Here is a 26,696-nt window from a genome sequence, read left to right as displayed (position 1 = left end):
GCCACGCATCTGCTAAACTGTTACAACTGGGAGACAGGGTTTGGCTACGGAAGTTCCCCAGAACTCACAAGTTGGATTCTATCTGGGAGACAGAACCTTATACCATAACTGCCGTGCCATACCTGGACTCAGATGTCTACGAGGTGCAGAAGATTGGATTGGAACTGCAGGTGGTTCATCGGAACAGAATCAAATTGTGCCTCAAAGAGGACCTACCAGAACCTCCTCCTCCTGCTCCCACAGCTGCTAGACCCATGAGGGAATATGTCCCAGGAGAAGGAATCCATCCATCGATGGACATTCCGATGTTCTCATCTAACCAGCCTGCAGTGTTCTGTGCAATGCCCTATCCAGTTCCAGCACAGCCATCTCTGGTTTCCTGACCTGCTGTGAGCCTGTCTCCCGTGGCAACTCCAGTAAGGTCAGAACCAATCTCCCTGATCCCTATGGGTTCCCTTAGTCCAGAGTTGAGTACAACTCATGACTCAAGCCCACTCCCGAAACCCAAGAGGTGGTGTTACGTCGATGATAAAGGTCGACCCAAGGAAAGATAACAATTAGATATCAAGACTGACAACCTTCATAAATAGTGTACTATGTGTACATAAACTTCATTAGTGTACCTTCATAAACTCCAGTACAAATAACTCAGAAAATATCTCACAAATACAAAATTGAGTCTTAGGGACTGTAACATATTATATTTCAGTCCTTACCATTGTTATGCACTAATGTCATGCACTAATATTTTCTCTTATCTTTTACATATTCAGGATGCTCTTCCTGGCCAGAAAGTATACCTGCAGCTAGCAAAAAATACATCTATCCAAAAAGGTAACAGTATGTAAATTGTTATCTAAGTTCAGAGTTCTAGGGGTAAGTGTGTAGTACCGATAGACCCTAGCAGCTAAGGCATTGGGCAGAAAGCCTCAGGCAACCCAATCCGCAACAGTGTATAACATGGAAAAAAATATGTGGTATAATATTTACTGTATGTCAAAAAAGAGAAAAAAAAATGATAGTGAGATTTCTTACGTTATGTAGAAGCATCAAAGTCATCATACATACTTCTAGTCGTATATCAGTATTATCTGTCAGTCAGAGGGAAAAAAAGAAAAAAAATCATCAATCATATGTTCAGTCAAATGTCATTTGTCATTAATTTAATGCATAGTCAATAGGTGCATAATAAACTAACGTAAAGTAGCCATACCAAAAGGGTATACACATAGCATGTGATGAACCTATCATATTTTGCTCATCCTGTTTGTGATCCAAACCCAAATCCTGTTTATCCAGTTAAAATGTCATCCTGTTCTAGAGGGCAGGACTAAAGCAAATTACCAATAATCCTGTTCGTGAACTGATCCCCAACAATCCTGTTTATATATAATTGTTGGAGCATGTACGGACACTACTCAAACGTACAGAGACTTCATATTTGTTTTCATCTCAGCCTGCATATTGTTACGCCGAGCGCTCCGGGTCCCCGCTCCTCCCCGGAGTGCTCGCAGCGTTCTCTCATTCGCAGCGCCCCGGTCAGACCTGCTGACCGGGTGCGCTGCGATATTACTCCCAGCCGGGATGCGATTCGCGATGCGGGACGCGCCCGCTCGCGATGCGCATCTCGGCTCCCGTACCTGACCCGTTCCCCGTCTGTGTTGTCCCGGCGCGCGCGGCCCCGCTTCTTAGGGCGCGCGCGCGCCGGGTCTCTGCCATTTAAAGGGCCGCTGCGCCACTGATTGGCGCAGCAGGCCTAATCAGTATTCTCACCTGTGCACTCCCTACTTATACCTCACTTCCCCTGCACTCCCTCGCCGGATCTTGTTGTCATTGTGCCAGTGAAAGCGTTTCCTTGTGTGTTCCTAGCCTGTGTTCCAGACCTCCTACCGTTGCCCCTGACTACGATCCTTGCTGCCTGCCCTGACCTTCTGCTACGTCCGACCTTGCTCTTGTCTTCTCCCTTGTACCGCGCCTATCTTCAGCAGTCAGAGAGGTTGAGCCGTTGCTGGTGGATACGACCTGGTTGCTACCGCCGCTGCAAGACCATCCCGCTTTGCGGCGGGCTCTGGTGAATACCAGTAGCAACTTAGAACCGGTCCACCAGCACGGTCCACGCCAATCCCTCTCTGGCACAGAGGATCCACCTCCAGCCAGCCGAGTCGTGACACATATGGACGTTTGTATTAATGCCCAGGACTGCATCCGGCCCTATGGCCATTCCATCCCTCTACCTTAGGGGACCTACGTCAAGGATGACTTTTCTCAAGTAAGGGGGTTTGTGGTGTCCTAGTACAGGACCTGATCTCTAAAGTCCCCTCAGCCAGAGTGCCTCCATTTCCATAGGGCTCTCCTGCAGGGCTTACCCCTGGTCACCTCATACAACTTATGTTAATATATTATTTAATGTATAGGAAATATAAATGTATAGGACCTTTCCCGGGTCATGTGATGTACAGTTGTAATGTATAATTGCTTAACGACATTACAGGGTCAAGTGATGTACCCAGAGTTCACTGGGTTCAGAACTTACAGGTTTGCTGACCAATGAGCTTAGTCCAGTCCCTTATTATATAAAGGGCTGTATTCAATCAATTCTCTCTCTTCCCTACTATACACTGAAGCAAGCACAACTATCTCAGCAGAAATATCAAGTCATCTAGGCCAAAGCCTAATAACCTGCAGCCACTAAATCATGAGTTACAAAGCTCAATCTATCAAATCCTGTGTGACTACTACCAGCTAAAATATTATAATTAGTAGCACAGGGGCCTGCATCAAAGCTCATTGCTTTAAAGTCCCAGCAAAACCTGTGAGGAACCTGTATCCCAGTTTACTCTTAAGAGACTGTTATGTACAAAGACTGTTGCATAAAATCTTCAAGTAAAGTTTTCCAGTTTATTCACGAAGTCTGCTGTGGACATTCCATTATTTTCCCTACCGTTTCTGGGACCATTAACATTAAGGAAACCTCACCCTGGTGTCACGACAACAAAGGGTTAATATCACCAGACCCTGCACTAACATTACCGCAACACCCCAAACCACAACTCTCCTGGTTCACCACAGTACCCTACGAAATTTTATTAAAAAAGGTATCTCCATCTCCAATAACCATAAAAACGAATAATGAAATCTGCCAAAAACTAAAGTAAAACTAACGACATGTATTAAGAATAGATCCGAAATAACAAAGTCATCCGAAAGCTGAATAGTTTCCGAAAAGAACTGGAAAAAAAGATATATGAATGCGTCCGAAAACAGAATAAAACTAATTACACTTGTACACTAAGTACATTTGCGTCCTGTGTTTGACGGCGAGCATCGGAACGGTGCTCGCGTCATACACGGCAGGTTCTGGCTGCAAGTAGCAGCAGGGAACCCGCTCGTAATGGCCATTAACCACTCAGATGCCGTGATCAATACAGATCATGGCTTCTGCGGCAGTGCGGCACTTTGAATGGATGATCAGATCGCCCGCGGCGCTGCCGCGGCGATCCGATCATCCAGCATGGCATCCCTTCCCCCAATGAAAATGAAAATTGTCTGTTTTTCCCATTTTACCCCCAAAAATCGTAAACTTTTTTTTATAAACATATTTGGTATCGCCGCGTGCGTAAATTTCTGTGCTATCAAAATATAGTGTTAATTATCCTGTACTGTGAATGGCGTAAATGTAAAAAATGTAAAAAGTCCAAAAATGCTGCTTTTTTGTCAATTTTTATAAAAAAAATTTTAACAAAAAATGATCTAAAAGTTTTATATGTGCAAATGTGGTATCAATAAAAAGTACAGATGATGGCACAAAAAACGAGCTCTCATACCGCCCTATATATGTAAAAATTAAAAAATTATAGGTGGTCAAAATAGGGTGATTTTAGATTACTGATTTTGTACAAAAAGTTTTAGATTTATTTTAAGCAGTACAAAAATATAAAAGTATCTAGCCATGGGTATCATTTTAATCGCATTGACCCACAGATTAGAACATGTGTCATTTTTATCATAAAGTGCATAGTGTGAAAACAAAACCCTCCAAAATGCGCAAAATTGTGGTTTTCATTAAAATTTCCTCCCTAAAATTTTTTTTTGGGGTTCGCCGTACATTTTATGGTAAAATGAGAGATTCCATTACAAAGTACAATTGGTAACGCAAAAAAAAAAGCCCTTATATGGGTCTGTAGATGGAAAAATAAAGGAGTTATGGATTTTAGAAGGCGAGGAGGAAAAAACGAAAACACAAAAATAAAATTGGCCTGGTCCTTAAGGTTAAAATTACCTTGGTCCTTAAGGGGTTAAGAGAACCGAAAAATTTTTTACATTTAGAAAAGCGAAACAAAACAAAATTTTTGGTTGTACACATATCTACAGGTGAGCACCCCTGTATACTGTGTGTATGACGCTCTGTGGAGAGGCGCAGGTTTGCACCCCTGTATACTGTGTGTATGGAGCTCTGAGGAGAGATGCAGGTGAGCACCCCTGTATACTGTGTGTATGGAGCTCTGTGGAGAGGTGCAGGTGAGCACCCCTGTATACTGTGTGTATGACGCTCTGTGGAGAGCTGTAGGTGAGCACCCCTGTATACTGTGTGCATGACGCTCTGAGGAGAGATGCAGGTGAGCACCCCTGTATACTGTGTGTATGGAGCTCTGTGGAGAGCCCCAGGTGAGCACTCCTGTATACTGTGTGTATGGAGCTCTGAGGTGAGCCGCAGGTGAGCACTCCTGTATACTGTGTGGTAGCCCTTTGGGGTGGGTGTATGGTAGTGGTGGTATGGTATCGGTATATGAGGGGTTAATATTAACCCTATAGTTCGTGATGCCAGACTGAGGGCTGGTATGCTGAGACAATGCTCCGGCCTATCGCCGCCCTTCCCAGTATAGATAGGTGCATGAAATGACTGAAGGTCCACAAGGAGATTGAACTTGAACTTGAACAACTATACTTAAGTGCTTGGGATACATCCAAGGCACAGTAACAGTCTCGTACAAACAGTCCTTATGTTGCTTAGTGACTGACAGTTGTTGCGGACCATTAGCTATTTATACAGTCTCTGAATTTAGGGTAGATATTTGCAGATCCCTCCGGATTTAGTGGTATAATTAGGTCCGGTGATGCTGCAGAGTGTCTGGGAATTGATACACTCTATATTTTGAATGATCCGGCCGTTGCCGCAAGGCTCGGGCCTAACTCACTGCGTCAGCTGTGGTACAGGTCCTTCTCGTTTGACAGCCCAGGAACAAGAGAGATCCTTACTGTTTGGCTGCGCAGGAACAAGAGAGAGAAAAGATGACCGCCGCTCCCTTATATGGGCAGGGGGCGGGGCGAATCCGATTGGTCCGAACATCTGTCATTCACCATTACACAGAGTAATGGGATTGCTTACATCACAGGGCCTCCAAAGATCCTTAAGCAGAATACCATAGAGTTTACCTAGTCACGTGACCCACAGGTCCTGCAATGCTATGGAACAGGTAATTAACCATTTATTTACATATATATTACCCTATTTACATTACCTTTACATAAATTACTGGTCTATGAGCTTGAATAGAGGCGACAAGGGGTAAACTACATAACAAGGAATCCCTACGTCCTAGGGACCCTGGCTATGGGGACCCACAGATGCGGTACCGTATAGGATGCGGTACCGGGACACCACAAACTCCCTTACTTAAGATAAGTCGGCCCCGACGTCTGTCCCCTGAGACTGAGGGACTAGGACTAGAACAGGATGCTATAGAACAGGATGATCTGTACCTTTGCTATACATCCTAAGTAGACTACACAGGTGAGCACCCCTGTATACTGTGTGTATGGAGCTCCGTGGAGAGGTGCAGGTGAGCACCCCTGTATACTGTGTGTATGATGCTCTGTGGAGAGGCGCAGGTGAGCACCCCTGTATACTGTGTGTATGGAGCTCTGAGGAGAGATGCAGGTGAGCACCCCTGTATACTGTGTGTATGGAGCTCTGTGGAGAGGTGCAGGTGAGCACCCCTGTATACTGTGTGCATGACGCTCTGAGTAGAGATGCAGGTGAGCACCCCTGTATACTTTGTGTATAGAGCTCTGTGGAGAGCCCCAGGTGAGCACCCCTGTATACTGTGTGTATGGAGCTCTGAGGTGAGACGCAGGTGAGCACCCCTGTATACTGTGTGGTATCCCTTTAGGGTGGGTGTATGGTAGTTGTGGTATGGTATCGGTATATGAGGGGTTAATATTAACCCTATAGTTCGTGATGCCAGACTGAGGGCTGGTATGCTGAGACAATGCTCCGGCCTATCGCCGCCCTTCCCAGTATAGATAGGTGCATGAAATGACTGAAGGTCCACAAGGAGATTGAACTTGAACAACTTTACTTAAGTGCTTGCGATACATCAAAGGCACAGTAACAGTCTCGTACAAACAGTCCTTATGTTGTTTAGTGACTGACAGTTGTTGCGGACCTTGAGCTATTTATACAGTCTCTGAATTTAGGGTAGATATTTGCAGATCCCTCCGGATTTAAGGGTATTATTAGGTCCGGTGATGCTGCAGAGTGTCTGGGAATTGATACACTCTATATTTTGAATGATCCGGCCGTTGCCGCAAGGCTCGGGCCTAACTCACTGCGTCAGCTGCGGTACAGGTCCTTCTCGTTTGACAGCCCAGGAACAAGAGAGATCCTTACTGTTTGGCTGCGCAGGAACAAGAGAGAGAAAAGATGTCCGCCGCTCCCTTATATGGGCAGGGGGGCGGGGCGAATCCGATTGGTCCGAAAAATCTGTCATTTACCATTACACAGAGTAATGGGATTGCTTACATCACAGGGCCATCAAGGTCCTTAAGAAGAATACCATAGAGTTTACCTAGTCACGTGACCCGCAGGTCCTGCAACGCTATGGAACAGGTAATTAACCATTTATTTACATATATATTACCCTATTTACATTACCTTTACATAAATTACTGGTCTATGAGCTGGAATAGAGGCGACAAGGGGTAAACTACATCACAGGGATCCCAACGTCCTAGGGACTCTGGCTATGGGGACCCACAGATCCATAGGTACCGTATAGGATGCGGTACCGGGACACCACAACTGTGTGTATGACGCTCTTTGGATAGCCCCAGGTGAGCACCCCTGTATACTGTGTGTATGGAGCTCTGGGGAGAGGTGCAGTTGAGCACCCCTGTATACTGTGTGTATGGAGCTCTGTGGAGAGATGCAGGTGAGCACCCCTGTACACTGTGTTCATGACGCTCTTTGGTGAGGCGCAGGTGAGCACCCCTGTATACTGTGTGTATGACGCTCTGTGGAGAGCCCCAAGTGAGCACCCCTGTATACTGTGTGTATGGAGCTCTGTGGAGAGGAGCAGGTGAGCACCCCTGTATATTGTGTGTATGGAGCTCTGTGGAGAGGAGCAGGTGAGCACCCCTGTATACTGTGTGTATGGAGTTCTGTGGAGAGGAGCAGGTGAGCAACCCTGTATACTGTGTGTATGGAGCTCTGTGGAGAGGAGCAGGTGAGCACCCCTGTATACTGTGTGTATGACGCTCTTTGGAGAGTCCCAGGTGAGCACCCCTGTATACCGTGTATGGAGCTCTGAGGAGAGGTGCAGGTGAGCACCCCTGCATACTGTGTGTATGGAGCTCTGTGGAGAGGAGCAGGTGAGCACCCCTGTATACTGTGTGTATGGAGCTCTGTGGAGAGGAGCAGGTGAGCACCCTTGTATACTGTGTGTATGACGCTCTGTAGAGAGCCCCAGGTGAGCCCCCCTGTATACTGTGTGTATGGAGCTCTGTGGAGAGGAGCAGGTGAGCACCCCTATATACTGTGTGTATGACGCTCTGTGGAGAGCCCCAGGTGAGCACCCCTGTATACTGTGTGTATGGAGCTCTGTGGAGAGGAGCAGGTGAGCACCCCTGTATATTGTGTGTATGACGCTCTTTGGAGAGTCCCAGGTGAGCACCCCTGTATATTGTGTGCATGACGCTCTGTGGAGAGGCACAGGTGAGCACCCCTGTATACTGTGTGTATGGAGCTCTGTGGAGAGGCGCAGGTGAGCACCCCTGTATACTGTGTGTATGGAGCTCTGTGGAGAGATGCAGATGAGCACCCCTGTATACTGTGTGTATGGAGCTCTGTGGAGAGGAGCAGGTGAGCACCCCTGTATACTGTGTGTATGACGCTCTGCGGAGTGAAGCAGGTGAGCACCCCTGTATACTGTGTGTATGGAGCTCTGTGGAGAGGTGCAGGTGAGCATCCCTGTATACTGTGTATGGAGCTCTGTGGAGAGGAGCAGGTGAGCACCCCTGTATACTGTGTGTATGACGCTCTGTGGAGAGGTGCAGGTGAGCATCCCTGTATACTGTGTATGGAGCTCTGTGGAGAGGAGCAGGTGAGCACCCCTGTATACTGTGTGTATGGAGCTCTGTGGAGAGGCGCAGGTGAGCACCCCTGTATACTGTGTGTATGGAGCTCTGTGGAGAAGCGCAGGTGAGCACCCCTGTATACTGTGTGTATGGAGCTCTGTGGGGAGGCGCAGGTGAGCACCCCTGTATACTGTGTGTCTGGAGCTCTGTGGACGGGCGCAGGTGAGCACCCCTGTATACTGTGTGTAGGACGCTCTGTGGAGAGGCGCAGGTGAGCACCCCTGTATACTGTGTGTATGGAGCTCTGTGGAGAGGCGCAGGTGAGCACCCCTGTATACTGTGTGTATGGAGCTCTGTGGGGAGGTGCAGGTGAGCACCCCTGTATACTGTGTGTATGGAGCTCTGTGGAGAGCAGCAGGTGAGCACCCCTGTATACTGTGTGTATGGAGCTCTGTGGAGAGGCACAGGTGAGCACCCCTGTATACTGTGTGTATGGAGCTCTGTGGAGAGGCGCAGGTGAGCACCCCTGTATACTGTGGGTATGGAGCTCTGAGGAGAGGCGCAGGTGAGCACCCCTGTATTCTGTGTGTATGGAGCTCTGTGGAGAGGCGCAGGTGAGCACCCCTGTATACTGTGTGCATGGAGCTCTGTGGAGAGGAGCAGGTAAGCCCCCCTGTATACTGTGTGTATGGAGCTCTGTGGAGAGGCGCAGGTGAGCACCCCTGTATACTGTGTGTATGGAGCTCTGTGGAGAGGCGCAGGTGAGCACCCCTGTATACTGTGTGTATGGAGCTCTGTGGAGAGGCGCAGGTGAGCACCCCTGTATACTGTGTGTATGGAGCTCTGAGGAGAGGCGCAGGTGAGCACCCCTGTATACTGTGTGTATGGAGCTCTGTGGAGAGGCGCAGGTGAGCACCCGTGTATACTGTGTGTATGGAGCTCTGTGGAGAGGCGCAGGTGAGTACCCCTGTATACTGTGTGTATGGAGCTCTGTGATGAGGAGCAGGTGTGCACCCCTGTATACTGTGTGTATGGAGCTCTGTGATGAGGAGCAGGTGTGCACCCCTGTATACTGTGTGTATGGAGCTCTGTGGAGAGGTGCAGGTGAGCACCCCTGTATACTGTGTGTATGGAGCTCTGTGGAGAGGTGCAGGTGACCAAACCTGTATATTGTGTGTATGGAGCTCTGTGGAGAGGCGCAGGTGAGCACCCCTGTATACTGTGTGTATGGAGCTCTGTGGAGAGGCGCAGGTGAGCACCCCTGTATACTGTGTGTATGGAGCTCTGTGGAGAGGCGCAGGTGAGCACCCCTGTATACTGTGTGTATGGAGCTCTGTGGAGAGGCGCAGGTGAGCACCCCTGTATACTGTGTGTATGGAGCTCTGTGGAGAGGTGCAGGTGAGCACCCCTGTATACTGTGTGTATGGAGCTCTGTGGAGAGGTGCAGGTGACCAAACCTGTATACTGTGTGTATGGAGCTCTGTGGAGAGGCGCAGGTGAGCACCCCTGTATACTGTGTGTATGGAGCTCTGTGGAGAGGCGCAGGTGAGCACCCCTGTATACTGTGTGTATGGAGCTCTGTGGAGAGGCGCAGGTGAGCACCCCTGTATACTGTGTGTATGGAGCTCTGTGGAGAGGCGCAGGTGAGCACCCCTGTATACTGTGTGTATGGAGCTCTGTGGAGAGGCGCAGGTGAGCACCCCTGTATACTGTGTGTATGGAGCTCTGTGGAGAGGTGCAGGTGAGCACCCCTGTATACTCTGTGTATAACGCTCTGTGGAGAGGCGCAGGTGAGCACTCCTGTATACTGTGTATGGAGCTCTGTGGAGAGGCGCAGGTGAGCACCCCTGTATACTGTGTGTATGGAGCTCTGTGGAGAGGCGCAGGTGAGCACCCCTGTATACTGTGTGTATGGAGCTCTGTGGAGAGATTTGCATAGATTTTAAATGTTAACTAAATAATTCAACACAACATCAAACCTGCACAAGATTCTGTGCTTGCAGCTGTGAATGCACCTTAAGGTGTGTTCACAAGCTGCATTGTTGCTGCAGATAAGTTGCAGAAAATGTGCAGTGTCTCTGCACCCAAACAGATCAACGTATTTTATTTCAGTTGCAGATCTATTGCATACAATAAACAGCATATCCACAATGTATAAACATAGCTTCACAATAATATATTCATGTAGTGAGGGTGGAACTGTATTACATCTAAATACCGTATACTTTTCCTTGATAACCAAGGTGGTCAGATATCAGTGCAGGTTACTCAGCAGGTGGCTATAAGCCCCAATTCACACCATGCATTCACTGTCTGCTGCTGGTGTAGTTATGAAAAACATCATAAATATATTGAACACATACTGTGGCATAGTAGGCTACATCTGGTATGTGAAAGCCCATGGTTATGTAACCTTCTGCTGGTATTGTGATGCCCACAGGCAGTGATGTGAATGGGGCTTTATCATCTATCTTATTAGTGACATGAGATGGAGCCATGGCCCTCGGTAAAATACTTCTCCTCACCCCGTGATCGGACATCATCTGAGGAGAACTGTTCAGGACTTTGTTCTTCATGTCCTGCTCCATGTAACCCTCAGGAATGCAGGGCTGGCGGGTGTGGACGGGGCCATGCCTCACATGATTGGGATTATTGTGGCCTCCTGATGGTCCAGTACACCGAGGGCTCAGAACATGGAGACGGCTGGGAGGAATAGTCGGGCCAACAGGACGGCACTGGCCACCTTCACTTTCATATTACTGCTATGGTCGGCGATACACCTGCTGTACCGGGGGGCACAGGGTGTACAAAGCGCGCAGCATCGGCAGAGGAGAGCTGTAGGTGAGTAGCGCATGTGCCGTATACTGTGTGTATAAAGCTCTGACTAGAATGGCAGGTGGGTACCACATGTGCTGTATACTGTGTATATGGAGCTCTGAGGAGAGCCGCAGGTAAGTACAGCATGTGCTATCCAGTGTGCATGGAGCTCTGTGGAGAGGAGCAGGTGAGCACCCCTGTATACTGTGTGTATGGAGCTCTGTGGAGAGGCGCAGGTGAGCACCCCTGTATACTGTGTGTATGGAGCTCTGTGGAGAGGCGCAGGTGAGCACCCCTGTATACTGTGTGTATGGAGCTCTGTGGAGAGGCGCAGGTGAGCACCCCTGTATACTGTGTGTATGGAGCTCTGTGGAGAGGCGCAGGTGAGCACCACTGTATACTGTGTATATGGAGCTCTGTGGAGAGGAGCAGGTGAGCACCCCTGTATACTGTGTGTATGGAGCTCTGTGGAGAGGCGCAGGTGAGCACCCCTGTATACTGTGTGTATGGAGCTCTGTGGAGAGGCGCAGGTGAGCACCCCTGTATACTGTGTGTATGGAGCTCTGTGGAGAGGAGGAGGTGAGCACCCCTGTATACTGTGTGTATGGAGCTCTGTGGGGGAGCACCCCTGTATACTGTGTGTATGGAGCTCTGAGGAGAGGTGTAGGTGAGCACCCCTGTATACTGTGTGTATGATGCTCTGTGGAGAGGTGCAGGTGAGCACCCCTGTATACTGTGTGTATGGAGCTCTGTGGAGAGGAGCAGGTGAGCCCCCCTGTATACTGTGTGTGTGACGCTATGCGGAGTGAAGCAGGTGAGCACCCCTGTATACTGTGTGTATGGAGCTCTGTGAAGAGGCGCAGGTTAGCACCCCTGTATACTGTGTGTATGACGCTCTGTGGAGAGATGCAGGTGAGCACCCCTGTATACTGTGTGTATGGAGCTCTGTGGAGAGATGCAGGTGAGCCCCCCTGTATACTGTGTGTATGGAGCTCTGTGGAGAGGCGCAGGTGAGCACCCCTGTATACTGTGTGTATGGAGCTCTGTGGAGAGATGCAGGTGAGCCCCCCTGTATACTGTGTGTATGGAGCTCTGTGGAGAGGAGCAGGTGAGCACCCCTGTATACTGTGTGTATGGAGCTATGAGGAGAGATGCAGGTGAGCACCCCTGTATACTGTGTATGACGCTCTGTGGAGAGGCGCAGGTGAGCACCCCTGTATACTGTGTATGACGCTCTGTGGAGAGGCGCAGGTGAGCACCCCTGTATACTGTGTGTATGGAGCTCTGTGGAGAGGAGCAGGTGAGCACCCCTGTATACTGTGTGTATGGAGCTCTGAGGAGAGGTGTAGGTGAGCACCCCTGTATACTGTGTGTATGATGCTCTGTGGAGAGGAGCAGGTGAGCACCCCTGTATACTGTGTGTATGGAGCTCTGTGGAGAGGAGCAGGTGAGCACCCCTGTATACTGTGTGTATGGAGCTCTGTGGAGAGGAGCAGGTGAGCACCCCTGTATACTGTGTGTATGGAGCTCTGTGGAGAGGAGCAGGTGAGCACCCCTGTATACTGTGTGTATGGAGCTCTGTGGAGAGGAGCAGGTGAGCACCCCTGTATACTGTGTGTATGGAGCTCTGTGGAGAGGAGCAGGTGAGCACCCCTGTATACTGTGTGTATGGAGCTCTGTGGAGAGGCGCAAGTGAGCACCCCTGTATACTGTGTGTATGGAGCTCTGTGGGGAGGTGCAGGTGAGCACCCCTGTATACTGTGTGTATGGAGCTCTGTGGAGAGGTGCAGGTGAGCACCCCTGTATACTGTGTGTATGGAGCTCTATGGAGAGGAGCCGTTGAGCACCCCCTGTATACTGTGTGTATGGAGCTCTGTGGAGAGGCGCAGGTGAGCACCCCTGTATACTGTGTGTATGGAGCTCTGTGGAGAGGAGCAGGTGAGCAAACCTGTATACTGTGTGTATGGAGCTCTGAGGAGAGGTGCAGGTTAGCACCCCTGTATACTGTGTGTATGGAGCTCTGTGGAGAGGCGCAGGTGAGCACCCCTGTATACTGTGTGTATGGAGCTCTGAGGAGAGGTGCAGGTGAGCCCCCCTGTATACTGTGTGTATGGAGCTCTGTGGAGAGGAGCAGGTGAGCACCCCTGTATACTGTGTGTATGGAGCTCTGTGGAGAGGCGCAGGTGAGCACCCCTGTATACTGTGTGTAGGGAGCTCTGTGGAGAGGAGCAGGTGAGCACCCCTGTATACTGTGTGTATGGAGCTATGAGGAGAGATGCAGGTGAGCACCCCTGTATACTGTGTATGACGCTCTGTGGAGAGGCGCAGGTGAGCACCCCTGTATACTGTGTGTATGGAGCTCTGAGGAGAGGTGCAGGTGAGCACCCCTGTATACTGTGTGTAGGGAGCTCTGTGGAGAGGAGCAGGTGAGCACCCCTGTATACTGTGTGTATGGAGCTATGAGGAGAGATGCAGGTGAGCACCCCTGTATACTGTGTATGACGCTCTGTGGAGAGGCGCAGGTGACCACCCCTGTATACTGTGTGTATGGAGCTCTGTGGAGAGGCGCAAGTGAGCACCCCTGTATACTGTGTGTATGGAGCTCTGTGGAGAGGAGCAGGTGAGCACCCCCTGTATACTGTGTGTATGGAGCTCTGTGGAGAGGAGCAGGTGAGCAAACCTGTATACTGTGTATAAGGAGCTCTGAGGAGAGGTGTAGGTGACTATCCCTGTATACTGTGTGTATGGAGCTCTGTGGAGAGGCGCAGGTGAGCACCCCTGTATACTGTGTGTATGGAGCTCTGTGGAGAGGCGCAGGTGAGCACCCCTGTATACTGTGTATGACGCTCTGTGGAGAGGCGCAGGTGAGCACCCCTGTATACTGTGTGTATGGAGCTCTGTGGAGAGGAGCAGGTGAGCAAACCTGTATACTGTGTATAAGGAGCTCTGAGGAGAGGTGTAGGTGACTATCCCTGTATACTGTGTGTATGGAGCTATGAGGAGAGATGCAGGTGAGCACCCCTGTATACTGTGTATGACGCTCTGTGGAGAGGCGCAGGTGAGCACCCCTGTATACTGTGTGTATGGAGCTCTGTGGAGAGGCGCAGGTGAGCACCCCTGTATACTGTGTGTATGGAGCTCTGTGGGGAGGTGCAGGTGAGCACACCTGTATACTGTGTGTATGGAGCTCTGTGGAGAGCCCCAGGTGAGCACCCCTGTATACTGTGTGTATGGAGCTCTGTGGAGAGCCCCAGGTGAGCACCCCTGTATACTGTGTGTATGGAGCTCTGTGGAGAGGAGCAGGTGAGCACCCCTGTATACTGTGTGTATGGAGCTCTGTGGAGAGATGCAGGTGAGCACCCCTGTATACTGTGTGTATGGAGCTCTGTGGAGAGATGCAGGTGAGCACCCCTGTATACTGTGTGTATGGAGCTCTGTGGAGAGGCGCAGGTGAGCACCCCTGTATACTGTGTGTATGGAGCTCTGTGCAGAGGAGGAGGTGAGCACCCCTGTATACTGTGTGTATGGAGCTCTGTGGAGAGGCGCAGGTGAGCACCCCTGTATACTGTGTGTATGGAGCTCTGTGGAGAGGAGGAGGTGACACCCCTGTATACTGTGTGTATGGAGCTCTGTGGAGAGGAGGAGGTGAGCACCCCTGTATACTGTGTGTATGGAGCTCTGTGGAGAGCCGCAGATGAGCAAACCTGTATACTGTGTGTATGGAGCTCTGTGGAGAGGCGCAGGTGAGCACCCCTGTATACTGTGTGTAGGGAGCTCTGTGGAGAGGAGCAGGTGAGCACCCCTGTATACTGTGTGTATGGAGCTATGAGGAGAGATGCAGGTGAGCACCCCTGTATACTGTGTATGACGCTCTGTGGAGAGGCGCAGGTGAGCACCCCTGTATACTGTGTGTATGGAGCTCTGAGGAGAGGTGCAGGTGAGCACCCCTGTATACTGTGTGTAGGGAGCTCTGTGGAGAGGAGCAGGTGAGCACTCCTGTATACTGTGTGTATGGAGCTCTGTGGAGAGGCGCAAGTGAGCACCCCTGTATACCGTGTGTATGGAGCTCTGTGGAGAGGCGCAGGTGAGCACCCCTGTATACTGTGTGTATGGAGCTCTGTGGGGAGGTGCAGGTGAGCACCCCTGTATACTGTGTGTATGGAGCTCTGTGGAGAGGCGCAGGTGAGCACCCCTGTATACTGTGTGTATGGAGCTCTGAGGAGAGGTGCAGGTGAGCCCCCCTGTATACTGTGTGTATGGAGCTCTGAGGAGAGGTGCAGGTGAGCACCCCTGTATACTGTGTGTATGGAGCTCTGTGGAGAGCCCCAGGTGAGCACCCCTGTATACTGTGTGTATGGAGCTCTGTGGAGAGCCCCAGGTGAGCACCCCTGTATACTGTGTGTATGGAGCTCTGAGGAGAGGTGCAGGTGAGCCCCCCTGTATACTGTGTGTATGGAGCTCTGTGGAGAGGAGCAGGTGAGCACCCCTGTATACTGTGTGTATGGAGCTCTGTGGAGAGGCGCAGGTGAGCACCCCTGTATACTGTGTGTAGGGAGCTCTGTGGAGAGGAGCAGGTGAGCACCCCTGTATACTGTGTGTATGGAGCTCTGTGGAGAGCCCCAGGTGAGCATCCCTGTATACTGTGTGTATGGAGCTATGAGGAGAGATGCAGGTGAGCACCCCTGTATACTGTGTATGACGCTCTGTGGAGAGGCGCAGGTGAGCACCCCTGTATACTGTGTGTATGGAGCTCTGAGGAGAGGTGCAGGTGAGCACCCCTGTATACTGTGTGTATGGAGCTCTGTGGAGAGGAGCAGGTGAGCACCCCTGTATACTGTGTGTATGGAGCTATGAGGAGAGATGCAGGTGAGCACCCCTGTATACTGTGTATGACGCTCTGTGGAGAGGCGCAGGTGAGCACCCCTGTATACTGTGTGTATGGAGCTCTGTGGAGAGGCGCAAGTGAGCACCCCTGTATACTGTGTGTATGGAGCTCTGTGGAGAGGAGCAGGTGAGCACCCCCTGTATACTGTGTGTATGGAGCTCTGTGGAGAGGAGCAGGTGAGCAAACCTGTATACTGTGTATAAGGAGCTCTGAGGAGAGGTGTAGGTGACTATCCCTGTATACTGTGTGTATGGAGCTCTGTGGAGAGGCGCAGGTGAGCACCCCTGTATACTGTGTGTATGGAGCTCTGTGGAGAGGCGCAGGTGAGCACCCCTGTATACTGTGTATGACGCTCTGTGGAGAGGCGCAGGTGAGCACCCCTGTATACTGTGTGTATGGAGCTCTGTGGAGAGGAGCAGGTGAGCAAACCTGTATACTGTGTATAAGGAGCTCTGAGGAGAGGTGTAGGTGACTATCCCTGTATACTGTGTGTATGGAGCTATGAGGAGAGATGCAGGTGAGCACCCCTGTATACTGTGTATGACGCTCTGTGGAGAGGCGCAGGTGAGCACCCCTGTATACTGTGTGTATGGAGCTCTGTGGAGAGGCGCAGGTGAGCACCCCTGTATACTGTGTGTATGGAGCTCTGTGGGGAGGTGCAGGTGAGCACACCTGTATACTGTGTGTATGGAGCTCTGTGGAGAGCCCCAGGTGAGCACCCCTGTATACTGTGTGTATGGAGCTCTGTGGAGAGCCCCAGGTGAGCACCCCTGTATACTGTGTGTATGGAGCTCTGTGGAGAGGAGCAGGTGAGCACCCCTGTATACTGTGTGTATGGAGCTCTGTGGAGAGATGCAGGTGAGCACCCCTGTATACTGTGTGTATGGAGCTCTGTGGAGAGATGCAGGTGAGCACCCCTGTATACTGTGTGTATGGAGCTCTGTGGAGAGGCACAGGTGAGCACCCCTGTATACTGTGTGTATGGAGCTCTGTGCAGAGGAGGAGGTGAGCACCCCTGTATACTGTGTGTATGGAGCTCTGTGGAGAGGCGCAGGTGAGCACCCCTGTATACTGTGTGTATGGAGCTCTGTGGAGAGGAGGAGGTGACACCCCTGTATACTGTGTGTATGGAGCTCTGTGGAGAGGAGGAGGTGAGCACCCCTGTATACTGTGTGTATGGAGCTCTGAGGAGAGGCGCAGGTGAGCACCCCTGTATACTGTGTGTATTGAGCTCTGTGGAGAGCCGCAGATGAGCAAACCTGTATACTGTGTGTATGGAGCTCTGTGGAGAGGCGCAGGTGAGCACCCCTGTATACTGTGTGTAGGGAGCTCTGTGGAGAGGAGCAGGTGAGCACCCCTGTATACTGTGTGTATGGAGCTATGAGGAGAGATGCAGGTGAGCACCCCTGTATACTGTGTATGACGCTCTGTGGAGAGGCGCAGGTGAGCACCCCTGTATACTGTGTGTATGGAGCTCTGAGGAGAGGTGCAGGTGAGCACCCCTGTATACTGTGTGTAGGGAGCTCTGTGGAGAGGAGCAGGTGAGCACTCCTGTATACTGTGTGTATGGAGCTCTGTGGAGAGGCGCAAGTGAGCACCCCTGTATACCGTGTGTATGGAGCTCTGTGGAGAGGCGCAGGTGAGCACCCCTGTATACTGTGTGTATGGAGCTCTGTGGGGAGGTGCAGGTGAGCACCCCTGTATACTGTGTGTATGGAGCTCTGTGGAGAGGCGCAGGTGAGCACCCCTGTATACTGTGTGTATGGAGCTCTGAGGAGAGGTGCAGGTGAGCCCCCCTGTATACTGTGTGTATGGAGCTCTGAGGAGAGGTGCAGGTGAGCACCCCTGTATACTGTGTGTATGGAGCTCTGTGGAGAGCCCCAGGTGAGCACCCCTGTATACTGTGTGTATGGAGCTCTGTGGAGAGCCCCAGGTGAGCACCCCTGTATACTGTGTGTATGGAGCTCTGTGGAGAGGCGCAGGTGAGCACCCCTGTATACTGTGTGTATGGAGCTCTGTGGAGAGGAGCAGGTGAGCACCCCTGTATACTGTGTGTATGGAGCTCTGTGGAGAGGTGCAGGTGAGCACCCCTGTATACTGTGTGTATGGAGCTCTGTGGAGAGGTGCAGGTGAGCACCCCTGTATACTGTGTGTATGGAGCTCTGTGGAGAGGAGCAGGTGAGCACCCCTGTATACTGTGTGTATGGAGCTCTGTGGAGAGGCGCAGGTGAGCACCCCTGTATACTGTGTGTATGGAGCTCTGTGGAGAGGCGCAGGTGAGCACCCCTGTATACTGTGTGTATGGAGCTCTGTGGAGAGGCGCAGGTGAGCACCCCTGTATACTGTGTGTATGGAGCTCTGTGGAGAGGCGCAGGTGAGCACCCCTGTATACTGTGTGTATGGAGCTCTGTGGAGAGGCGCAGGTGAGCACCCCTGTATATTGTGTGTATGGAGCTCTGTGGAGAGGCGCAGGTGAGCACCCCTGTATACTGTGTATAAGGAGCTCTGAGGAGAGGTGTGAGTGACTATCCCTGTATACTGTGTGTATGGAGCTCTGAAGAGAGAAGCAGGTGAGCACCCCTGTATACTGTGTGTATGGAGCTCTGTGAAGAGCCCCAGGTGAGCACCCCTGTATACTGTGCATTTTGAGCTCTGTGGAGAGGCGCAGGTGAGCACCCCTGTATACTGTGCATTTTGAGCTCTGTTGAGAGGCGCAGGTGAGCACCCCCGTATACTGTGTATTTTGAGCTCTGTGGAGAGGCGCAGGTGAGCACCCCTGTATACTGTGTGTATGGAGCTCTGTGGAGAGGCGCAGGTGAGCACCCCTGTATACTGTGTGTATGGAGCTCTGTGGAGAGGCGCAGGTGAGCACCCCTGTATACTGTGTGTATGGAGCTCTGTGGAGAGGCGCAGGTGAGCACCCCCGTATACTGTGTATTTTGAGCTCTGTGGAGAGGCGCAGGTGAGCACCCCTGTATACTGTGTATTTTGAGCTCTGTGGAGAGCATCTATGGGAGCAAAGTGTACAGGGTCATTCCTAGGTGCAGCACCACACCTGGATCTCTCATGGCTTGTATCTGATCACCTGAGCTTTTTCCTCTGTGGCAGCTTAGATGTCACACAGTGTGGACAGTTGATTCCCAGTATGTGCCCCGGTCATTATTGCACCTCGGGCCCACATGTTGTCCTCCAGTGTTTGTATTGTAGTGTGGACTATATTCCTTATTACCTGGCTTCGTCTGTGCACCATTTTTTTTCAATGCTATTGCACATGATGCCCGACCATAATTTATGCAGCCATAAATTCAATCCAAGTTCTCTGCATAGATTATTCCTTCAGAAGAATGTAGGAAAACCTAAAGCATTAATCCTGTGTTATGGTCTGTTTACACAGGACTGAAATATTTGATGCAGATTTGTTGTGGATTCTTAGTTCACTTTTGGAGTTAATGTGGAAAATTAGCAACAAATCGGCCGCATTTTAGCCCCGTGTGAACAAGCCCTTAGGACCCATGCACACTGAGTAAGATCGTACTGAATTTTACTGTGTAATTTTAAGTACGGGAAAGTACGGTTACATACATTCAGAGGAAAATAAAACAAGGCAACACCCACATGTGACCCCATTAGACAGTACACCCCCTGAGGAATGGGTATAGGGGTAAAGAGGACATTTTAAACGCATGGGTGTTCTCTAAATTTATTTTCAAGGAATGGATGAAGTGTAGTTTGGGAAAATTGCAATTTTCACCTCTGCTCGGCTTCATCATTCTGTGAACAACCAACATGTGCCCCTGAATTGTTGCCTGGAAATACGACGGGGCTCATGAGAGGGAACTCATTTGAGGCTTATGTTTGCCCCAAACCCTATGCTCTGAATCATCATTCTGGGAATTTTTTGTCTTTGACCATCTCCAACCTGTTACCTGCAAGTGTGCACAACGTCTTATCGGAAGTATTATGTGAAGGTTGTTTTTTTTTATTTTTATTTTTTTTTGGGGGGGGGGGGGGTTGGGGGTTAGGTTTAACATTTGGAAGTCAATGTACTGTGGACAGGTACATTGGGGTAAAATTATGGTAAATTAAAATGGGGAAGAGGATTATAAATGTAGTAATCCATGGAAGTGTGATACTCCCTGAAGCAATCTTCAATGCAGAGACCTGGATGATCGAGGCAAGTGTCACACTGAGTGGTGGTGTCCTTCCTTATCCCCCTCCTGTGCAGGGCCGGATTAAGAGCATCATGGGCCTGGTGCTGAAGATTTTGATTGGCCTTTTTATCGGAATATATAAAATGAAAATGCAACACAAAGTAATTTTTCTTAACACAAATAAAGCGCATCTGTCACATGTTTTATGCACATTAAATTACCAGGATAGCTGAATAAATGTTAGTGTCCAGAGGAAAAATTGCTGAGTTAACCATAGCAACCAATCAGATCGCTTCTTTCATTTTCCAGAGGCCTTTTCAAAAATGAAAGAAGTCATCTGATTGGTTGCCATGGTCAACTCAGCAACTTTTATACTGGAAGAAAGGAGATTTTGTCTAAGGCAAAGGAAAGGGTTTTTTACACTAAGAACAATAAGGATGTGGAATCCTCTGCCTGCAGATATGTTCTTATTAGAGTCTGTAAAGATGTTTAAAAAGCAACTGGATGAATATTTGCAAAAGCATAACATTAAGGGATATAGGCCCTGATTTTTTTCAGCATGTTGTGATGCCCGCGCTGTAGCATGTTGTGATGCCCGTGCTGTAGCATGTTGCAGAAAATTATTTCCAGTATAATAATCAAATATACCAATTGCCACAGAATGGGAAAGTGCTAAAAAAAAATTTACCATTTAAAACTACAGCTCCCAGTATGACCTTAAGTATGGGGTAAGGCTATGCTAGGAGTTGTTGTTTCACCCATCATTACTGCAGGACTTACAAGTGACTCCAGCTCTGATAGGACATAGTGAGGAGAATACACAATGAAATAAGTGACTACAGGTGACGTCTTCTCTATAGTGAGGAGAATACACAATGAAATAAGTGACTACAGGTGACGTCTTCTCTATAGTGAAGAGAATACACAATAAAATCTGTTACTACAGGTGACGTCTTCTCTATAGTCTTTTCTTATCTAATTCAGATGGTACATACCACCAGGACTTGTTTCAGCTAAATGTTCACTCAGCAGAACTTGATACCCAGACGGCTCCTCACTATGTCAGCGCATTCTGATCCTCTATATGAAAACAATAATTATTATAATACTGCCAAACACCAAATCCTTTGAATATAATACTGGCACACACTGTACCCTCTGAATATGATACTACTACACACTGTATCCTCTGAATATAAGACCGCCACACACCGTAACCTCTGAATATATTACTACAACACACTGTACCCTCTGATTATAATACTACCACATACTGTGCTCTCTGAATATAACCTTGCCATGCACTGTCACGATTCGGCTGGCTGGAGGTGGATCCTCTGTGCCAGAGAGGGATTGGCGTGGACCGTGTCGGTGGACCGGTTCTAAGTTGCTACTGGTATTCACCAGAGCCCGCCGCAAAGCGGGATGGTCTTGCTGCGGCGGTAGCAACCAGGTTGTATCCACCGGCAACGGCTCAACCTCTCTGACTGCTGAGATAAGCGCGGTACAAGGGAGTAGACAAGAGCAAGGTCGGACGTAGCAGAAGGTCAGGGCAGGCAGCAAGGATCGTAGTCAGGGGCAACGGCAGGAGGTCTGGAACACAGGCTAGGAACACACAAGGAAACGCTTTCACTGGCACAATGGCAACAAGATCCGGCGAGGGAGTGCAGGGGAAGTGAGGTATAAGTAGGGAAGTGCACAGGTGAAGGTACTGATTAAAACCTCATGCGCCAATCAGTGGCGCACCGGCCCTTTAAATCGCAAAGACCCGTCGCGCGCGCGCCCTAAGGAGCGGGGCCGCGCGCGCCGGGACAGCACAGATGGGGAACGGGTCTGGTAAGCGAGTCGGGATGCGCATCGCGAGCGGGCGCGTCCCGCATCGCGAATCGCATCCCGGCTGGGAACATTATCGCAGCGCACCTGGTCGGCAGGTCTGACCGGGGCGCTGCGAATAGGAGAACGCTGTGAGCGCTCCGGGGAGGAGCGGGGACCCGGAGCGCTCGGCGTAACATGCACCCTCTGAATACAATACCGTAATTATGTGGCCCATAAAAACCATACTACCCCAAAATTCCTTATAATATACACTATGGCCGACATGTATAATTGTCTTTAGACTGTTTTTTTGTGTCTAAAAATTGTGCAAAAAAAAAAGGCGCTAGCAGGGTTTATTTGTGCCTTTTTTGCGCTTGAGTTGTAATCCACTGATTTTGGCAATACACATAATATGGACGGGTTTTATGAACTGCACCTTTTTGTGAAAAGGCGCAAAATATTTGCAAAACCACTGAAAAGTCTCTAAAATTACACCAGCCCAGACTTAGCTTTTGGGTGTATGTGAAGAGTGAAATTTTAGAAAATGTGACCTGCACAAAATGTATCAAATGGTCTGCTACCTTTTAATAAATGTGATGCTCCTACACATTACAGCACACAAAAAAGGTGTAAAAAATGCTTCACATACACCTACAATGATAAATGCCGGCCCATACCTCTGAAATGCAAAACACTCTGTGCCCCTCATATATGGTAATAATGCCCCATCCTGTGCCCCCACATATATTAATGATAACCCGTCTTGTTCCCCCCCACATAATAATAATGCCCTCTGTCCTGTGCCCCTCGCATATAATGCACCCTGTCATGTTCCCCTCACATACAATGCCCCCTGTCCTGCCTCCTCAGAGGGCATTATATCTGAGGGGCACAGGACATAGGGCATTATATGTGGGGGGCACAGGACAGCCCCCCACCCCCCCCCCCCCGTCATGTGCCCATATAATGCACATATAATGCCCCCTGACATATGTCCCTGACTTATAATGCCCCCTGTCCTGTGCCCCTCAAATATAATGCCCCCTGAGGGGGCAGGACAGGGGGCATTATATGTGAGGGGCACAGGACATGGGGCATTATGTATAAGGGGCACATTTCAGGGGGCATTATATGTGAGGGGCACAGGACATGTGCATTATATTGGCACATGACAGGGGGGCCCCTGTCATGTGCCCCCACATATAATGCCCCCCTGTCATTTGCCCCCCACATATAATGCCCCCTGACATGTGCCCCTCATATATAATGCCACTTGGACATGGGGTATTATATATGAGGGGCATTATATATGAGGGGCACAAGACATGGGGCATTATATATGAGAGGCACATGTCAGGGGGCATTATATGTGGGGAGCAAATGACAGGGGGGCATTATATGTGGGGGCACATGACAGGGGGGCATTATATGTGGGGGCACATGACGGGGCATTATATATGAGGGGCACAGGGCAGGGGGTATTATAAGTAAGCTGCAAATGTCAGGGGGGCATTATATGTGCATTATATTGGCACATGACAGGGGGGCCCCTGTCATGTGCCCCCACATATAATGCCCCCCTGTCATTTGCCCCACACATATAATGCCCCCTGACATGTGTTCCTCACATATAATGCCCCCTGGACATGGGGTATTATATATGAGGGGCACAGGACATGGGGTATTATATATGAGGGGCATTATATATGAGGGGCACAGGACATGGGGTATTATATAAGAGGGGCACATGACAGGGGGGCATTATATGGACACATGACAGGGGGGGGGGGGGTCCTGTCATGTGCCCCCACATACAATGTCCCCCTGTCATGTGCCCCTCATATATAATACCCCATGTCTTGTGCCACTCACATATAATGTCCCCCTGTCATGTGCCCCTCATATATAATACCCCATGTCCTGTGCCCCTCATATATAATGCCCCCCTGACATGTGCCCCTCACATATAATGCCCCCCTGACATGTGCCCCTCACATATAATGTCCCTGAGGGGGCAGGACAGCCAGGGGTATTATATGTGAGGGGCACATGTCAGGGGGGCATTATATGTGAGGGGCACATGTCAGGGGGGCAGTATATGTGAGGGGCACATGTCAGGGGGGCATTATATGTGAGGGGCACATGTCGGGGGCAGTATATGTGAGGGGCACAGGACATGGGGTATTATATATGAGGGGAACATGACAGGGGGGCATTATTTGGGCACATGACAGGGGGGTTCTGTCATGTGCCCCACATATAATGTCCCCCTCATATATAATAAACCATGTCTTGCAACCTATAATGCGGTTGCTGCCCTCCTGACATGTTAAATTGTGCCCCTCACAGTGCCTTACATTATAAATGGCCCCAAGGGCTGTGACCTTTCTCTCCGGGACCCGGTGACTCAGACTGACACGCTGTGGCGGCTGCTGCTCAGTCCTTGTGTCAGTGGGAGCCGCGGGGACGTGACTTCCGGGCGCCGCCGTGAAGTGGATGACGTCACCGCAGCTCTCACTGACCGCTGCCGCAGCGCGTGTGACTGGCGGAGGTGACAACGGCCCGGGTGTTGTAAGATAGCGGGGGGGGTAGTGTCGGCGTTAGGTGTTTTGTAAGATAGTGGGGAGCGGGGGGGGGGTTTGTGGGGTCTCTGTTAGCGTTAGGTGTTGGCGGCAGAACGGGAGGCGGGTCACCGGTCTGGGCGGCCTATGCGGGCCGCCTGTGCAGGCCACTCGGCCTATTTTAATGTAAGGGCCTGGAGCGTCAGCTCCATCCGCCCCTACATTAATCCGGCCCTGCTCCTGTGACACACTCTGCATTTTTTCTGTGATCATCCCTTCTTTCCAGTGTGGGGGACCTCAACTGGACAGTGTTGGCCTGGGAAGATCCGAGAGCCTATAGTCCCAGAGGTACTTTGGCCTGCTCTTTCCCGGTTGCCAAAGATCAGGGCCTTTAGAACTTCCTCTTAGAATGGCAGGAATGTCCCTGTGTTGCCAGAGTACTGGGACAGTACAAAAAAGTTGTACCAAATAGACCGCAACTTTTTTGTACCTTGCCCATGTTATCCGCATGGCGTTATATGGCTTGAGGACGTGATCAGAGAGGTAAACTCCCCCCATATACTGATTGTAGTCTACGATACAATCAGGCTTGAGGACCGGTCTCGCGGTACCCTTGCTGCCGTTACCATGAATTGTGGTCCGCTTAAGCACATCCCTCTTGACCAGCAACAGGTTTTCATGGGTAAGGGCACAGGACTCACCCTTGGGGATAGGTGTCTGGAGGGGATAGGTCGGGAGGCCTTTTTGATTCTTTTGCACAGTATCACAAGCGATCGTAAATCTGGCGGCGATGGATGTGAAAAGATACTCGTATAAAAGTTATCCACGTATAGGTGGTAACCCTTATCTGGCAGTGGGTGCAAAAGGTCCCACATCCTGGGGGTTCAATAGGGGAATCCTGTCCCTCGTATACTCTAAACGTGCGAGTGTACTTCAGCAAAGTTTATAGAGTTTTACACCATATCTCACCCGCTTAGTGGGGATATATTGGCAAAAGATGGGTCTCCCCTTAAAGCTGATGAGAGACTAATCAATAGAGACCTCCCATTGGAGGGGCATAGGCCTCCCAAAATTTGGGAGGGACATGCTGCATTATCAGTGTAATGCAAACATTTCCAAATGGCCTCGAAACGGGGACATGTCATGGCCATACTGTAAAGTGGGGTCTGGTGGAGGATGTCCCCACTCCAGTATTGCCTGGGTTTTTATTTTTATTTTTTTAGTAGGCCCATATGCAGCACTGGGCCCCAAAACATCCTCATTTAGGCTGCAGTGACGGTGTACCATCCATTGGGCCTAGCCAAAAAGGAGCCTGGGTTTGAGGCATCAAACTGTTGGGCGTACAGGTTTGTCTGCAATCTAAAGTGACGGATGGCACAAAATGGCCAAGGATGCCTTAGGATTTCACTGAAGGGGGGCGATGGCACCATCCCCTTACTGCCGAGATTGGTCCGGTCTTTGCGACTGGCCAGTCACAGCCGTCCTGGGGGGGGTGGCATCACTGCCACCTCCCAGTACAGTACGGAGTGTGATTGGTGGTGTGTCATACACCACCAATTACCCTCCTTTTCCAGGTCATCGGGTCATCAGAGACCCAAATGACTCGGAAATGCTGTGATTTGCCGATCTGAATTGACCGGCGAATCACAGCGATCGACAGCACGGGGGGTCTCAAGACCCCCCCTTGGCAATGTCACAGGATGCCTGAGGAAGGATTTACAGGTACGCCCTTCATCCTTAACCTCTTAAGGATGCATCAATGACGAAATGAGGACCTTTTGGGACCTCGTGCTACATATGGGCCTAGTTAAAAAAACAAAAACAAAGGTCAGGCAGTACTGGAGCGGGGACGTCCTCTACCAGACCCCGCTTTACAGTATGGCTATGACCCGTCCCCGGTTCGAGACCATTCAGAAATGTTTGCATTATGCTGATAATGTGGCATGTCCCCACCCCCCCAAAGTGATCCCGCGTATGATCGCCTGTATAAAATCAGGCCGGTCATCGATCACTTCGGGGCTAAATTTTGGGAGGCCTATGTCCCTGGAAGGGAGGTCGCTATTGATGAGTCTTTCATCAGCTTTAAGGGGAGACTCTGCTTCCGGCAATACA

General features: G+C 50.2%; 1 protein-coding gene across 3 annotated transcripts in view; it reads left to right on the top strand.

The window, feature by feature from the left end:
* Nucleotides 1-10,992: 10,992 nt before the first annotated feature.
* SLC24A5 (solute carrier family 24 member 5) overlaps nucleotides 10,993-26,696 on the top strand; it is a 79,410-nt gene continuing 63,706 nt past the window's right edge. For all 3 annotated transcript variants that reach the window (XM_056572286.1, XM_056572285.1, XM_056572284.1), the window contains exon 1: nucleotides 10,993-11,196. In XM_056572286.1, the coding sequence (XP_056428261.1) occupies nucleotides 11,049-11,196 (148 nt within the window). In that variant the 5' untranslated portion in view covers nucleotides 10,993-11,048. The remainder of the gene's footprint in view (nucleotides 11,197-26,696) is intronic.

This window comes from Hyla sarda, chromosome 4, assembly GCF_029499605.1.
Source record: "Hyla sarda isolate aHylSar1 chromosome 4, aHylSar1.hap1, whole genome shotgun sequence".
NCBI lineage: Eukaryota > Metazoa > Chordata > Amphibia > Anura > Hylidae > Hyla > Hyla sarda.
Note: the sequence above shows the minus strand (reverse complement) of the source record. Positions and strands in the feature narration are given on the sequence as shown.